General features: G+C 43.0%; 1 protein-coding gene across 3 annotated transcripts in view; it reads right to left on the reverse strand.

Annotated features, from left to right (window-relative positions):
• MINDY3 (MINDY lysine 48 deubiquitinase 3) overlaps positions 1–17,856 on the reverse strand; it is a 1,607,185-nt gene that overhangs the window by 75,300 nt on the left and 1,514,029 nt on the right. For all 3 annotated transcript variants that reach the window (XM_069648406.1, XM_069648407.1, XM_069648405.1), the window contains exon 15: positions 2,340–2,411. In XM_069648406.1, the coding sequence (XP_069504507.1) occupies positions 2,340–2,411 (72 nt within the window). The remainder of the gene's footprint in view (positions 1–2,339; positions 2,412–17,856) is intronic.

Raw genomic sequence — 17,856 nt, forward strand, 5'->3', positions numbered from 1 at the left:
CTTTGACTTTCCCTTCAACTCACACTCTTCTGTTATTTGCTCCAGTGTCTCTTGGGTAGTTTCATGTAAAACACAAAAGTTCAACATTCACATTTTTACCCCCACCCCTTTTCCCGGGGTTAATTTTGATCACTTCACTTCTTCTAGTTCAATCGCTTTAAAACAAAAACATTTCACCTTTCTCAGAGACTTTCGGATGGGCTACTTCCTTTCGCCAGACCACTCCAGTACTCTGTACCACTTGTTTCACAGCTATCCCACTCCGGTACTCAGTATCGCTGGTTTCACAGCTATCAGTAATTCAAAGTTCACCACAGGTCTGCCGTTCTTTGCGTCTCATCCACATGCGCGTAGCCTTCAATTGTGCAATATACTGTGGCAACTTCAATATTTGCTTACACACACCGGTCTTTCATGTCGCTTGCAAACTCACCGGCTGTGTGCATTCCTTTCTGGTCTTCACAGTTTTAATTGGATGTACGTTACAATATCGCAAAGCTCGAATTGCAAAATACCGAGGCCCACTCTGCCGCATTTTGCATTTCAAGCTTTTTTTTGTTTGGTCTCCCACATTGTTTCTTGTATGTGGGGGACACCACCTCTGCAGCCCCCAAACCTGAAAATACCAAAGCAGGAGTGCAGGAGTGCAGGGGACACCCCTGCTCACCTACCTCAGTATTTTCGATTCAGTGTTTTATCCTTATGCCGAATGCGGCAAAACGGTATGTACAACCTTTTGGTCTATACCATTTTAATTCACGAGTCAAGGTTAATATCACAGGCTTGGCCTCGCCTCCCCAACTCTGCCGCTCACCTTTGAGGGGTGCTGGCGTCCTTGAAACACAATAGAGTCTTCTTGGGGTCCCCTACCCTTTGCTCTTGTCCCTATGTCTGTCGCTCTGCTCCAGTAGATTTGCTCTCGCCCAAGAAGATCTGCTCTTGCTCGTGTTCCACCTTGCTCAGAGTGTGTCTCAGAGTGTGTCTCTATGTTCCACTTTTTAGCCGTGAGGGGCGAGCTAATTGGTATTAGATGTATGTACTTAAAGTCAAGTGCCTCACTTTGCCTGACCCGATTAGTGGACATGTCCAATGAGATATGTAAGAGTTAGCTTCTTCACTCTCAGTCGCTCTCTTCCTCGGCCCAGTGTTTGTGTGAACAGGGTGGGGGGCAGAGGGGAGTTGGGACATTGGAGAATCCTATCAAATAGGATGGGTCATGTGTACGGGAAAGAGGGGAATACTGCGTCTCCCCATTGGCCACCTCAACACACTCCCCGAAGACCCCTCACCCAGGTGATCCTCCCGCACTGGCCCACCCCCAAGGTCTGGATCCAAAGACGATGACCGCTTCCTGGCCACCTCAGAGAGAGATCCCCGGGGACTAGTGGGTGAATGCATGTGGTTGTTTTTTTAAAACAGATTTTAGATCATGCAGTTTACATTGACATGGATGAATCCTAAAGCCATTTTCTTTCCACCTGCCACCAACAGTGCCTTTTGACAATGGGTAGCCGACGCATTGCCAGGGGTAGCAAAGAGTAGAAGTTGCTATCACTGCCATGTCCCATATGACATCCAACATTCAAATATTAAAAATCTAAATAGGTTAGGGCCGAATACCAGTCCCTCAGTCGTTTTGAAGGAAAAACATGATTCATATGCATACATTTTTGTAAATCGTTCTAATAGATAAGACTTCAAAATATATGTTGCAACAATCCTCACTATATTCTCTATGCAACACCTTCCCTTACGTGTTGGAGCACAATTTAATTTCAAATGTTAGTCTAAACATGGTTGATGGGGACATCTACAGGGGAAAAATAGTATTCTCACACATCTTTTCATTTACTATAGAGCACTGGCAAATCAGGTCATGAAGCCAGTTTGGGAAGGCACAACGCGAGGGCAATTTTTAGAGACTGTTGGAGCTGAAGCCTGGCTCGATTATAGCCCTCCGCTTAGTTACATAGACCACCCCTGTTTTAAAGGCCCCTTTGTTTCTTATGTTTCACAGTCTATGATGGACTCTTTCAAGGCCCCACCCCATTATTGTTTTGTGACCAAGTCCCTCCTTAATCGCTCATCACAGCTAAAGAAAGAACCTCTATTCCCCACATCTTCCTCTTTTTTCCTTCGTGGCTCCCTGAAGCGATCTAGAGAAAGGTGGCGAAAAAGTAACAATAAAATAAAGCGAACCAATCACTGTAGGATATTGAAGAGAATCGCAGAGCAGATACATAGAGCTTGGTAAACAGTGCTGTGAGCTTACGTTTATAGGGCTGATTGTGGGGCATTCCTCACATAAGGCGTCACAAAAAATAAATAAGTTATCATACCTTTTCATTAAAATTAGACTGTTTCAATCCATTGTAATGATAAACAGTGAATGACTCTGGAGCTTTTAAATCCTAAAAAAAGAAGACATGAATGAACCAATTAGGCAATACCAAAAAAAAAACATTCAACTTGCACATATGTATATTTCTTAAGCATAAAATGTGTGCGAAAGAGATGTATGGTTTCAGCACTAAATGAGAAAAACCCTCAAATGAACCAGTTATGGTTCCCAGAACAACCATAACTGCGACCACCAACATCAGGGAACCCTAACTCTACCATTGTGATGCAATGGTCATAATGTGTCTTCTATCACTTGCATAGAAAATAGGGTCTTTAAAATACTCCTTAGACTTTATTTTGCATTTGTCCTCAAATTAATTCAAAAGTGGCACCAAGCAGTGTTTATTTTCCTCATCTGTTTTGCTTTTTTATGTCTTGTAAAGACAGTGGTTATGTGCCTATCATGTGTGTTGCCATACACAATATCTGCTGGTGGCCAAGTTATGATCCCATTAGGATGACAGTGGTGGCTGACAAAATGTCCACATGCCTTTTCTGTCACTGACTCTTTATATATTTTCATTTATTTAAAAAATACATCCTAAGGAACCGAGGATGCCAAAAGGAGGGCTTTAACGCATTGTGCCACAAGCTTTGTAATGGTTTCTCCTATTAAAGATGTGGAGGAGAGTCACATTATATTACATGGCAGCCCTCTTATACTTGTTTTCCCTTTGCATTCTCATGCATTCTAATATCTTCTAATTTATTGTCCACTTCATATGTGCTCACATGTTGGACATTTTAGTCGAACCATGTAATTTTTTGAATAATTGCATACCTTTCCAATTTCATATTACGAATAACTAACATTGTCCAAAACCAATGGGTCCGGCAATGAAAATGGACAAGGTAAGATGTTTTTATAAAGCATTAACAGGACAAACAAGTGCATACCCTGGATTAGCAAACCTGCAGCTATTGGCTTTGTTAATGCTTGTTATTGCAGATTTGCCACTGAAGAGACTTCCCAATGCTTCAACTTCCAAGCTCTCTGTTTGCTTATCATACTAGAGGGGTTCCATGAAGAGTGGAGTCGATTGACAGTGGTGTGAGATTAAAAGTAGTCACCCTAAGAATTATATTTTGCAAAAATGCTGCTTTGAAGATACATGCAGCAATTAGTTCTGCTTTAGAAACGCTTGTTCAGTACAATACACCAACAACAAATATCTTGGGCTGTTGGACCAAGGCAAAACACATCCCACACCCTCCATGAGCTTTGTAAAACTTCAAGGAAACAATTAGACTAGCTTGATAAAAACACTAATCTGTAAGCAAATATGTTCCACTTAAAAATAATGCAAAGTTTCACACACTGTAATATACCAATACTTCACAAGGCACAGCTCAAACTTAATAAATAAGTAAAACACACATGCAATACAATGTCATGGGGCTGATATATGCAAGTTAAAGATAACATTGTCAAGCATGCCCTACCATTCTCAAAGACAGCAGCAGCACTGTTAAGATGCAATGGACCAATGAAAGGCAACCTGCGTACCATGGAAAAGCTTATAATTATGGATTTGGACCAAGCAAGGTGGATTGCACATCAATATTCAAATGATTGAAATCATTTGAATGTATTGGTGCAATCAACATGAGGGTTTTCGGTGTAAATCCCCAAGCATGTACAATCAGAAGGGTCGTACAGAAACATATGTTGGGCCAATGGTGCACACTCAATAAGGATAAATAAAAGCCTAGTTAAGGTTCAAAAGACAATATTTTAAGAGTAAGAGTGGTTATCAAGATAAAGATTATTTCTAGTTAAAATCATACATAATCCTTATACTAGTAAACCAATTCTTTTACTTTTTTTGTGATATCGGAATCAACCAACTTGACTTATGGATAACAGTATCCCGGTGGTATCTTCTATGTTAAGACTTACTACATGCAAAGTAAAACCGGATGGAGCAAACATAAATCCAATATAAGGACAAAGAATCCAAAATAACCAGTTAACTAATTTTATTTATCATCATCACTCTCTCTAAGCTTCAATGTTTAGTTTTAAATGTAGTGTAGGTCCTGATAAGAGTTTGAAACATTGCTAAAATATTAGCTCAACGTGACATTTTTGGATAGAAAAACTCTTGGCATTAGAGTACTTGAAGAAATGAATGATTTGGGATGTTTTATTTAAAGATGCATATCTGGAATTGTATCCCGAGGTGGATGATTTGAAAAGACTGTGTAGCATCTTTTGACTTTGTTAACCACCAGTTACATTATAATAGCACTGAAAGCTTTTGCCAATTGAAATCCGAATTAGAAAATTAGGGGAAATAGTTTTATTACGTAGCAATCGGAATTAGTTCCTTGTTAAACTTTAACACTTTTTTAAATAATGCACTATGTACTGTATATATGCATAGATGATAATAGTTTGGTCTATGACATTTAAATTCTGGAATATTGTTAAAACTATTTTCAGATATGTATTCTATTTCAAAAATGTATATTTGTAATTAATTTGCACAAACATTAAGAACTGATTTTCTATTTTGGGGTAACCATTACCTTCCTTAAATGTTTAAACAAAATTTAAACCATTGATTGCTTACTAAACAGTCAGGATTCAGTCCAAAATGAGTTTGAATTGTATGTGAAAGTAAGAGATTGCATTATTTTAATGGATATTAACATAATAGTCCATCATCCAATTTACCCATATCCAAGTTATTATTACTCCAGTTGACACCGGACAGATGCCTAGCATAAACGGTGTGCTTTGTACTTTGGGGAAACCTCTATGTTTAGACAAAGTCATGCTCTGGTTAAGGAATGATTACACCTCTTGTCAGCAGGTTGTTTTAACATTTCAAACTATACTGCCAGTGAATAGCAATAGTACTGTTTCTTCTTTTTTATGATAATGTTAAACTCATTTTTTGGTAATTGTTTCTTTTTAGAAATGTTTATGATGCAAGCATTTTTGGAATTAATTTACTGGTTATCACCCCAAACTGATTTTATCTTTTATTCATGACATTTTAGTCAAATTTTGACTGATGTTTATGAACAATATTAATCTTATGTTGGACTGTTACATTGTTTTAATGACTATGAAAGTTGCCTATGTTGGCTCTCGCATAATCACGAATATATACGCAAATGAGATAATTTTGAATTTAGAACATTGGTTGTTTTTAGAACGTGGACTATTAGCTTTACTGGAATAGTGTTAGCTTTTCATTGATTCTAGATGATAGACTGCCATTCCTTTTGAATGTATATATTTTTTTGACTCATAAAATGAATATGAAGTGATGAAATGTGTGAACGGATTTTATTGCCTGCGCCAACAAAAAGTGCACCCAAATCCACAAAAAGCCTTGAATGTATACATCTTAAATGCTCACATTCAAATGCCCTTTTTCACTCCCATTGCTCATTTGCAGAAATAGGGAGCATTTTGTGAGATTCAATGCGCATCCCGAAACGACAAATGGGATGCGTTTTCAAATGCGCAAAAATGAAAGACCTCCACTGTCCGTTTGGAAAAGGTGCAGGGTATGGTCCAATACACGATAGTTTAATTTCTGAACCTTCCATGCATTTTCTTTGAAGTTAAATAGAAATGCATTTTTATTTTTGAACACATTACACAGTAACAGGAGTGCCTGGCACTGAAATAAATACGCCGAAGCAGCCACGAAGGTGCTGGGAGCCTGTAATACCTTAGTGTCTGGAGCATGCTTCTGACACTAATGTATTTAAGGGGGTAGGCAGTGCATTTTTGCGCGACTGTTCAGCCACCCCTGAAATGCACAAGTCACCTTTGAGAATAAGGTGACCTGCTCATTTCTGAAATGAGCGCAAATAAAAAAAAGACAATACTGTGCAATTTTTTAATTTGCTCTCAATTTTGAGAATCTTCCCCAGTTTGTCACTCATTATAGCACAACTCCTGTAGCATTCTAACCCATCTGTGTGGAATATATTGACCGTGTGCAATCCTGAAAGTTGAAATACATATTGATAAACTTGAATACTAAAATTTTTCAGAAGAAAGCTCAGCATGTTAAACAGTCATTACAGAGATGTGCGTTCAAATGTCAGATCATAGTACCCAATATTCCAGAAAGGTAGACTCAACCTTTCCAGTGTATGAGGTTGATAAACTCACGTGTACATATACTTTTATGATAGTAACACCTGCTGTGCAACAAAACAAAGCACCTCATTTGACAGCATTAGATATAAGAAGTAACAAAGCATCAGTATGATGCAGTTCTGGAGCTGGATTCCTCCAAATGAGGGTTGTAAAAACTAGCAATCACCCCAGTAAAGAGCATTAAGTGTTAGTCAAGTAGCAATGAGATAGGACGTGTCTTACCTTGTCTCCTGCCGATCATGCAAGATCCTGTCGAGCACATATGCTAAAACCAATGCATTCGTGCCACAACTGAAGCTACTGGTGTGGGAACACGTAGTGAACGAGAGGACCGTGTTTTCATGAAGATCAATAGCGTGGAAATGCAGTTATAAAGTAAAGTGTAACGGGCGAATCCTGCGGCGGAAGGAAAGAAAATGCGGCTGCTCTATAACAAAGGAATGGACTGCAGACGGAGCGGATGGCGGAGCGAAACTGAAATGCATTATTGAAAGTTGGTAGCTATACTCAACTATAAGGCTGCATAAACCTGGAAAGCAGTGGATACACGAGCCCGCACTGACTTGGTGTTGTGAAAACTGCCGTTCTAGCAGGAACAACTAAACGTATGGTGCCCAAGCAACGAGGCGCACAGAATGTCTAAGCAGATACACCCCTTCGGAAGGCATTGTAACGCTCCGGGACCGGCAGACGCCTGCTACGAACATCCCAGCAAGAAATATATGTGCAGGAGGAGTTATCGAGGCGCGGACCGTCACAGGTCAGCGGAAGACACACACCAACACGATCGAGTGATGAATTGCACATTGCCGACCGGAAAAGCGAACCCTGCTAGACCGAGCTAACGCGGAGGACAATTAGTCATAAAATTAGACACTGCGCCAAGGAACGCTTATGAGAAATGTAGTGTAAGCGAATCACGCTTAACACTTAGCAAACCCTGAACGTCATCAAAGGCCCAGCTGAACTGCAACAGTAATTCACGTACAGATACACCGCTCATCCGTTACTCGTAACGCAATTGACGAAACAGCAGTTACCACACCGCCAGCTGGCCACAGAATGAAACACGCAGAGAGGGGCACATTGGAAGATGGTGTACGCATTCCAAACTCACAATAATTAATCCCCACACACGTAACTGACATCGGCCACAGCATCAGGGAACGAAATAGACTGCAAGCCGAGCTGGATACATAATAATAACTATGTGAACTCGGCGTGAAAGCTGCGAGGAGACAGATGTGATATAATAAAGCATGGCATGGGCCAACCAGACATGGAATAATTGTGGATGCACGCTGCGCCCAATAGATGCTAGTGGAGGCAAATAAAAGGACACGCTGCTAGACACACTATAGCAGACAAGCCAATACTGCACATGGATGGAATGGAAACGACTGTGCATAACAAGGCACAATGTGAGCATATGGCCATTAAGTGACACTAAATGCATGTGCAGGCCTGCAGGGCGAGTGTGTTAAACTAGGGGGATGGTAGCCGCCGAACAAATTAAACCATTCTTGGATTATAGAATGTTGTATTGATTACAGGGAACTGTAATGGTGTTAAGGATAATCACCCTATTCCCAGCATGCAAGTATTTCAAATTTTGCTCACATAAAGAGATAACAGATTTTTTTCTGAATAAATCATAACAACTGTTCAGGGGACATGTATTTATTTACATGTATTTGTGAGTAAAGATCAAGTCGACAACACATACACAAAGAAAAATCATGGTCATTATGTGTAATCAAGGAATGGAGACAATGTTCAAATTCAGGTTTACCCACATCTAAACTAAGCATATGTTCTAGGATAGGAGTGGAAAACAATAATGGATTTAGCAAGAGATTACTTTCTTCATGAAAATCATTCTTAAAAACAATTGGTTCCTAATAATTAGAACAAAAAGATTGATCATAGACAGTTTTGCTGATTTTGCAGTCTTCTAACAAACATAGATGGATTGTAATGCATCTGGTGATTGCACAACTAATTGTGATGCAGTAACAACAAACAAATTAACAACCAAGATTTAGTACATTTTGCTGTGTTCATACCGTTTGTTAATTATAAACATGACATTTTGGTTAGGCAAAGAAAATGTTCCAAAATGCAAGGTTCTTGGGGAGAACAGGGCCTAACTTTTTGGTTGTTACTCAAGCAGAGTTTTTGTTGTTTATGGTGAAATAATACACATTAGTTGGGTGGTAGCCAATCCTTGGTCTACGTCGGTAAATGAACTTCCCTGGTGTTGGACTGACAGCAGGTGAAGGCCTGCTGCAGTGACGTTTCGGCTTTTGAATGGACAGCCTTCTTCTGGGCCAGTAGGATTGTGACAGCCTAAAAAATGTGTAAGAAGAAAAAACAGAAATGCTCTGTTTTAGAGAGGGAACATGCTCGTATTTTTCATATACAGCAGGTAGTGCTGGGACAACAGTTAAAAAGAGAGACACAGAACCACATATAGATGTGTATTCTGATGTGAGAGGGATAAAATTAACTAACCTTGGGTTTGTCCGGGCTGGGAAGAAAGGGGTATAAATCAAACTTTTACTGGGACGTGGTAATAAAGATCCAGTAGCAGTATGCGAGTGAGACCCTAGTTTGACATCCTAGATATGGTCTGGCAGGTGCAGGAGTGTCCGCTGGGAATGCTGGAAACCTAGCACACATCAAGAAAAGAAGAGGAATGAAAAATTGGGGTGGGGGGAATACTGATGATTGGAAACTATGCTGAATAGCCATCCTTGAGCTGGCGGTGAGAAAACGTACTCCATGTTCTTACCTAATGTGGGACCGTACTGCTGTGGGGCTGAGACGGAGGTAAAGCCATGTTGGATGATGTAGCTGTAGGGGGCCCAAAACAGTCTACAAAATGGACTTGGTTGCTGTTGGGGTGAAGGCTCCTGTACAATAAAAAAGGTCAGGCCATTAGAAAATGGCTTCCGAAAAGTGCAGTCTGGCATATGGTGGCAGAGAGAGTGAGCCTGTAGGAGGCTGCTGGGGACGTTAGCCTACCTCCAATGGACTGGTGAGTGAAGCGTCGTAGATCGCTGCGAGCTGGTGGGGGGCTCTGGGCTATGTCCGGACTGGAACGCAGCAGAGCGGTGTGCTGTTAGTTGAGCGCATGCGTCTTAGAAAAGAGCCCAAGTCGGCTCATAGTTGGCGCGCGGCTGAGCGCATGCGCTCGGAATTAGTGGCGCGGCTCGGGTGCGCTGTATGGTGTCCTTACCAAAAATGTATGACACTACTCTCCTCACGCATGCGCTGGGAGGTGGTGGGAGGTGTTGTGTCTGTGTCACATTGTACGGGCATACTATTGGAACAACCGAATTAGTGGGCAACGTTGCGTGGTGTTGGCGCTGTTACCCACCTGAGGCTGAAGTAATGTGTAAAGCGCTGCCACGTTGTAATGGCTACCTGATGGAGTATCAGGGTTGGTATATGGTGCCGTGTAGTGCAGGCGTAATTGTCATTCAGGGGCTCAGGCAGTGGGAGAGTGTATGGTAGAAAGTAACCCTCACGTGTTGTAGAGTGCCTATCAGGTTAGCATGATGGTATAAGAAGAGTGCAGCGGCTCAAACAATGGAAGGGTTGTAAATAGACCTCACATAATGCGCAGTGCCTAACGAATTAGCAGTATCTAGGCATCATGGAACGAGTAGCAGGAAAGTAATGCACAATATGTGCATCGCAGGTGTAGGTATTGGATAGGGGTAGTGATCTATCCATATTGCTATAGGTGGGGTGGCCTAGGGGGGGCATACTGGGGTCATAGGGTGTTGGTGTTCCCTGATAGGTAACGGCCCTCCTGCCACCTGGCTGAGATGTAGCTGTGGACTGCTTCGGGTTGGGCTAGGGCAAGACTTGAGGCAAGTGCCCTAGTGTAAGAATCTTGCCTGTTGGACTCAAATTACCAGAATGTAGAAATAAATGATAAAGTCAATTCAGTTGTAGTGGTAATTTTCTGAAGGGGAGGCTTCATTTAGTCCATGTTCAATTGTCCATAATTTAAAAATCTACCAAGCCTCTTTGTAATTTAGGGCATTTTTGATGTTTGAGGTATTTTGAATCTCATCAAGGACCCACCATTTCAACTGTATGTTGAGGTTCCATAAAGTGAGAAACCAAAAGTGCTGTGGTGGAGCGGCATCTTATTTTAGAACGATGTTCACTGATACGTTTGTGTACGGATCTTGTGGTTTGGCCCACGTAACGGAGGCCGCAGGGGCACTCTATGACGTAGATCACATTGGGAGTCTTGCAATTGGTAAATTGTCGGAGAAACCAGTCTTTCCCTTCAATTTTGAAGGATTTGGTTTTGCTCGTATACTTGCAGGCTGTACAGTTGCCGCATGGATGGTGGCCTGTCAGTATTCTAAGTTCCCATATACCTGTTCTGGTGGTCTTTTTAGGGAGGCGGGCATGTGTGAGCCATTCGCAGAGATTTTTTGATCTTTTGAGAGCCAACCTGGGTATCGGTTTATCAGGTAAATTTTAATGAACAAGAGGCCAGAATTGTTTTATGATTTTGTTGGTGTCTGGTCCAAAGGTGGTCACACAGGTGATGCAGTCTTCTGGTGTATCATGGTTTCTGGGTTGGAGTAAGGTTTCTCTTAGAAAGCATAAGACTCTTTTGCGTGTGTTCTTGAGTAATTTTCTTGGGTAGCCGCGTGCCAGGAGTTTAGAATCAAAGTGTGATGCATGCTTACGGTATTGTTGAGTTTCCGAACAGTTCCTGCGTACTCTTAGAAATTGGCCAAATGGTAAATTAGTTCTCAGGCTTTGTGGGTGACTGCTATTGAAGTGAAGCAGTGTGTTGCAGTCAGTTTCTTTCCCGTACAGTGTACATTGAAGCCTGTTTTCATCTGTAGTGATTGTTAGGTCCAGAAACTTTATAGCAGTTTGACTGTTGTTAAAGGTGAATTGAATCTCTGCTGATTGAGTATTCAGCCATGTGTGGAATGTAGCGAGTTCAGGTGTGGTTCCTTTGCAAACAAACAGGATATCGTCTATGTATCTGTACCAATTTTGAATTTTGTTCAGAAATGGATTATGTGAATTCAGAACAAACAACGCTTCGTACTCTGCCATAAAGATGATAGCTAAACTGGGGGCAAATGCTGCCCCCATGGCTGTGCCACTGATCTGCAGATAGAATGTTTAATCAAAAGTGAAGACGTTTTTTGTCAGTGCGATTTCTAAGAGCTCAAGGATGAAGTTGACGGGCACTCTTGTTGGCTCCATATGATGAGTGAGGTGGTGTCTTATACATTCCAGGGCTGCTGTCTGGGAAATGCTGGTATAGAGTGCCTTGATGTCCAATGTGACTAATGTGTTGTGGTTGTTAAATGGAAGGTTTTCGAAGATGTTAATGGTGGACATGGTGTTCTTCAAATATGTCGGAGTGCGTTGGCATAAAGGCCTGAGAAAAAAAAGTCAATAAATTTACATAAGGGTTCCAGGATGGAGCCACATCCTGAAATGATGGGTCTACCGGGTGGATTGGTGGCGTCCTTGTGGACCTTGGGGAGTGCATAGAATGCAGGTGTTCTTCCCTCAGAGGTGTTCAAGAATGTTTCCTCATCCTCCGTGATCCAGTCTTGTTCTCGAGCATAGCTTGTGCTTGTAGTAATTTCCCGTTGGATGGTGTTGGTGGGGTCTTGACTTAGTTTTTTATAGTTGCTGCCATCTTCCAAAAGTGTTGCAACCATCATCTTGTACTGGTTCAGGCTTTGTACCACTATACCCCACCCTTGTCTGCTGTTTTGATGACAATATTGTTGTTGGATGACAATTGTCTGAGTGCTTGTTGTTCTCCATTGGTGAGGTTTTGCCGGAGGGGCATTTGTTTCTTCTGCAGGTTTCCAATTTCCTGTCTCACGCATTTCTCAAATGTGATGAGGGCTGGTTTGGTATCGTTGTCATTGGGACAAAAGGTGGATTTGGGTTTCAGTCCTGTGCTCTCTTCCATGCTGGGTGTCTCAGTATCTTGGAAGAATGTTTTTAAGCGGATTTTGCGAAAGAAACTCTGGAGTTCATTCTCCAATGTGAACCAGTTGGTAGGGTTGGTGGGTACATATGAAAGGCCTTTGCCTAGGACAGCTGTTTCTTCGTCCGTAAGATTGTGATCTGAAAGATTGAAGATGGGCAAGGTGTCTGTATTAACTAACGTCGTCGGTTGCGACGGTGTCCTTGTGGGGGTCGCCATTGAAGGTACATTTGCATAGGTGGGGGGCCCCAGCACATATTGCTGGGACCCCCTCTGCCTAAAAAAGGCAGCTGGTGCTGGAAGAATGGAGGTCTCTGCTGAGAATATGGTCCAGTCTGTTGGTTTTGATCTCCTGACCCTGACCCAGAGCTTGAGGTGTCGGAGAAGGTTACCCATCTTTTTCTCTGCCTTGATGTTCCGGCAGTATTTTGGGCCCTCTCTTTTTCCTTATTTTCCTTGAATTCAGGTGCTACGTATGGGTACACCTTTTCAATTTCAAACTCATTGATGTCTTTTGCTAGTTTCTCATGTTTTTTCTCTAGCGTGTCAGACATGAATTGATCCATGATTTTGTTAATTTCTTTTAATTTTTCTTTGGCATTATCCAATGCGGTGTTACTTAGGAATTTTCTTTCTTCTTTTTCTAGATCTGTTTGAATTTGAAGATGTATGCGTTGTGCCGTGGTGATTGTTAAGACCATTAGGTCTTGGCTGCACTTAGTGGCGATTTGGCTGAAATCAATCATGTACTCTTGATCTTCGAGAAATAGAGCTGGTTCATTGTGAACGCAGGGCGAGAGGACACGGGAGCGACCACAGGCAATATGAAGGAAGAACGGGAGCAGGATAGTGGTCCGTTGGAAATGGTGTCCTCCAGGAGGTGAGCTCATGCTACAGACATTAAGATACCTGGGGATAAATGAGTATAACACACCACAACGCAAGCCGGTGAGAGCAAAAGACACCAAAGGCATGTGAAGACCTGAAGGACAAGAGCATACAGAGAATACCATGGGCGCTACTGAGAGGGTGCGCGGGTTTGGCAGGGGCACACTGGAAGCTGTGTCTTACTGAGAGTGAGGCCATATGCTATATATTATAAGGCGCCTCAACACCCTGAAGGAGACTTGGCGGAGCATACAGCAACAAAATCGAATTGAGAGGAACTCCCCAAAAGGTGGACTGAAAGATTGTATGATTACACGGTAGGCAGCGTACTAAGAGACCCGCAGTCACGAAGTAGAGGCAGAGGGGCTGAACACGAATCTAAGCACTGCCAAGAGCACGTAATCTAGAGGAGAGACCGGGTGGTGCAATGTCTGTAAAAGGGGGGAAAGCGAAAGCCAAACAGCCAACAATGGACATATTCACTATGTCGCAGCAGACCCCGACCACCCCAGCGCAAGCCTTGACTAGTACACCTGGGGATGTGGCCCGCTGAGGGATGACCATGCGATCCTTGCAGCCATCACAGAACTAAAATCCTTGTGGGGAACAGCAATGGCTGACCTGAAAGCGGCGCTGGAAACTAAAATAGATGCAGTGGGGATAGAAGTCAACCTATTGCGACAAGACATGAGAGCGCTTTCAGAATGGACGACTAGTTTAGAGAGCGCAGTGAAAAACAACACGGACACCAGCACCGACAATGCCCAGGAGGTTCACATACAAAGCAACAAATGTCCAACCTGGAGAATCGAGCGGAAGAGGCCGAAGGGAGAGCGAGACGCAATAACATTCGCGTGGTTGGCCTTCCAGAGGGGGAAGAAGGCCAAGATCCTACAGACTACATGGAGAACATGATTATCCAGGAGATAGGAGCCGGCAGGCTCTCCCAGGGGTTTACGATCGAACGCACACACAGAGCCCTGACAAGGAGGCCGCAAACCCTGGGCCCGGCCCCGGGTGATCATAGCGAAGATCCTTAATTACAGGGATCGTGAGAAGATTCTGGAGTTTTTCAGGAAAGGAGGAACGATAACGAGAGCGTTGGCGACCATCACTGCATACCCCGACTACACCATGCAGGTGCAAAGACAATGAAACGGATATGCAGTGATAAAAAGGAGACTGCGCTCAGCTGGATTTATATATATGCTCTTGTATCCCGCAAAGCTTAAGATCTTATACAGAGAAAAGCATACTTTTTTGATACCCTGGAAGACGCGACGAACTGGCTGGACGCCCAGGGCTGCCCGGAGCGTGAAGACGAACAGAAGCGAGATGAACACGATAAGTGAAATAATGCTATGCCACATGTAGTTGGGTATGAGGGTATTGATGGGGAGACACTTGATGGGAATAATAATGGGCGCAGACACACGACAGTACTAATTGATCATAAATGTGCAAAATATGGACATGTTGGACTGGAATATAGACTGCACAAATTAAAGGTTAACGATAAGAGCGCTTAACGCAATGGTTAATGCAGGAGACACAAGAAGGAGACGACCTACCCCCAGTAGGAAGAGTGAGAAGAGCCACTAGGGCAATATCTCCCTGCTGAGCCTCGAGTACGGGCAATTGCTGTATAAAGGGCTAGATGGGGGGTGCCTGAGATCCAGGGATGGAGCTGGGCAACAGTTGGGAGGGGGAGGAGTAGTAGCGGGTTAGATATTAAGTTGAGGCAAGGGAGGAAGGGGGATAAGAAGGGGGTGGGAAGGGAGTTGGGTGTGATATCATTAGTAGGGGACCGAGCCTATATCTATATGTCAATATGCCAAAAGACGGGAGGGGGGGGAATGGGATGTTAACGAATCATGGGGGAAGTAATTACTTGGAATGTGAGGGGGCTCAATAGTTACCTAAAAAGGAATAAGGTAATGATGTACCTGCGCAGACAGAAAATAGACATAGCCTTGATACAAGAGACTCACCTCACAAAAGAAAGATTAGAGGTGATTCAGAAAAAATGGAAGGGGACGGTTACCGGGGCAACATATTCAGCTTACGCAAGAGGAGTGTGATTACCTGGGTAGCACCGCATGTCCCATTTCAGTTATTACAGTCCACAGTGGACACAGATGGGAGGATGGTTGCAATAAGAGGGCTGGTTGAAAATAAAGAAATAAGCATCATAAAGACATACGCCCCCAACAAAGAAACAGCGGCATATTTCAAGACCCTGTACACCAAAATGAGCATGTACGTAGGAGGGGCGGTGATATGGGGAGGGGACTTTAACTGTACACTAAACCCGAAAATAGACAGATCAGATAACAAAATAGATAGACCCTCCCCGGCTGCCAGGGCATTGCAGTCTTTGGTGATAGACTAAGTTTGAGGATGCATGGAGGGTGCTCCACCCGCAGGACAGACAGTATTCACATTACTCGACCCCACAAAATATGTATACAAGGCTAGATTATATGTTTGTCATGTAAGAACTAATGGCAGAAACAGTACAGACCGCTTACAAGGCGAGGGCTTTATCAGACCATTCGCCATTGGTCCTAATATGGCAATGCCAACCTCCTAAAGCGAGGATACCAACATGGCGCCTCAGAGCAGAGGCACTAAAGGATACACTGTTTAGGGAGGATTTAAGAGAAGAAATAACAAGTTACTTTGAGATTAATACTGGTAGTGTTGAGTCAGCTGGCACACTGTGGGAGGCCTTCAAAGTGGTAGTGAGAGGAATAGCCATAGCCAAGTCCAAGGGACTACAAAGAGGGCTATTAATAGAACTGGAGGCGGAAAAAGAGCTGGAAACAGCACTGAGCAGAGAAGGTAACACCAAGGAAGATGCTGAAATCATACTCAGGCTGCAACATAAATGTGCAGAACACTGGGAACGACTGCAATCTAAACTATAAAGGGATGCCCGTGGTCCCCTATGCTGTATATCTTAGCGCTACAGGCCCAGGCGATATATCTAAGGCAGCAGTATGACATAATATGGATTAACGTAAAAGGGGAGCCGCACCTAATCTCCTTGTACGCAGATGATATGCTGCTGTATTTACGATACCCTGAAGAAAACCTTCAATATGTTCTAGAGGTGATGGAGCGCTTTCCGACCTTATCTGGCATAGCGCTGAACCCCAAAAAATCATGTATATTTACGCTTGGCAGGTATGTAGGGACTCTGCGAGACAATTACCAATTCTACAAATACCATGGGAAGTGAGTAGGTTTAGATATTTAGGGATAAACATTTATCACACGGTGGAGGTGGAACACCAACATAACACGGAGAAAGCGGTCAGGAACATCGAAAACATTATGAAGTTCTGGGCAAAGCTTCCTTTGGCGATGATGGGGATAGGGGCAATGCTGAAAATGGTAGGTCTGCCAAGACTGCTGCATTGTTTCGGGAACATACCATATCTGATACCGAGGCAATTCTTTGCTAGGATACATAGCATATGCAGGGAATTTCTTAGGCATGAGTCGAGGAACAGAATTGCCCTCTGGAAATTACAAAATTCTTATGATAAAGGGGGCATAAAGCTGCCAAACTACTAAGTCTACTATCTAACTAGTCAATTGCAATATGTGACAAAGTGGCTATCAGAGGACCCAACCTCAGAATCTAGGTTGTTTAGGATGGAATGTGCCCCTTTCTTTCTGAAAGAAATGACTGCCTATATCAGATATGAAAGGGCGCCCAAAAGATATTGGGATGGAAAATGGCATAGGGCCTATCAGATAATGGAGAACCCAGCTCTGTGTTCCCCACAAGTGCCACTTGTTGCATTGACGGGAAAAGAAGGCCAATTAATGAAGATGATCAGGAAGCACTGGGAACCAGTAAGGATAGCAACAGTGGGTGACATATGGCAGGAGGGGAGCATGAAAGAATTTGGGATGCTGGTGGAGGTAACGGGGTTGCACTTGGGGCAATATATTACATACCATAGGATGCTGCGGCGCATCCAAGAGACATGGTTCGAAACTGTACTAGAGGAACAACCGGACGCCGACATAGAAATTATGTACGATATAGCTGAGGGAGGGCACGAAATATCTAGGATATATGAGTTGGTGATGTCCAAAGAGGGGAAGGAAGTGGTACAACTGAGACAGGACTGGGAGTAAGAAGTGAGTAGCCTAATGAGTGATGGCATGTGGGAGCGGGCCCAAGGGTACCATAAAAAAGTGTCAAGGAATGCAAGACTACAGCAAATTCAACTGTATACAACCCACAGGGCTTTTATGACACCCCAGAGAATAGCTAAATTTTAAAATGCACAACAACAAACTTGCCCCAAATGCGTCGATGAAAACGCCGGAATGATGCATATGTTCTGGGCGTGCCCAGAAATTGAGAAGTTTTGGAGCGAAGTAGCCCACAGATTGGAAGATAAAGGGGTTAAGT

The sequence above is a fragment of the Ambystoma mexicanum genome, chromosome 2q (genome assembly GCF_040938575.1).
Source record: "Ambystoma mexicanum isolate Mex_15411 chromosome 2q, UKY_AmexF1_1, whole genome shotgun sequence".
Classification (NCBI taxonomy): domain Eukaryota; kingdom Metazoa; phylum Chordata; class Amphibia; order Caudata; family Ambystomatidae; genus Ambystoma; species Ambystoma mexicanum.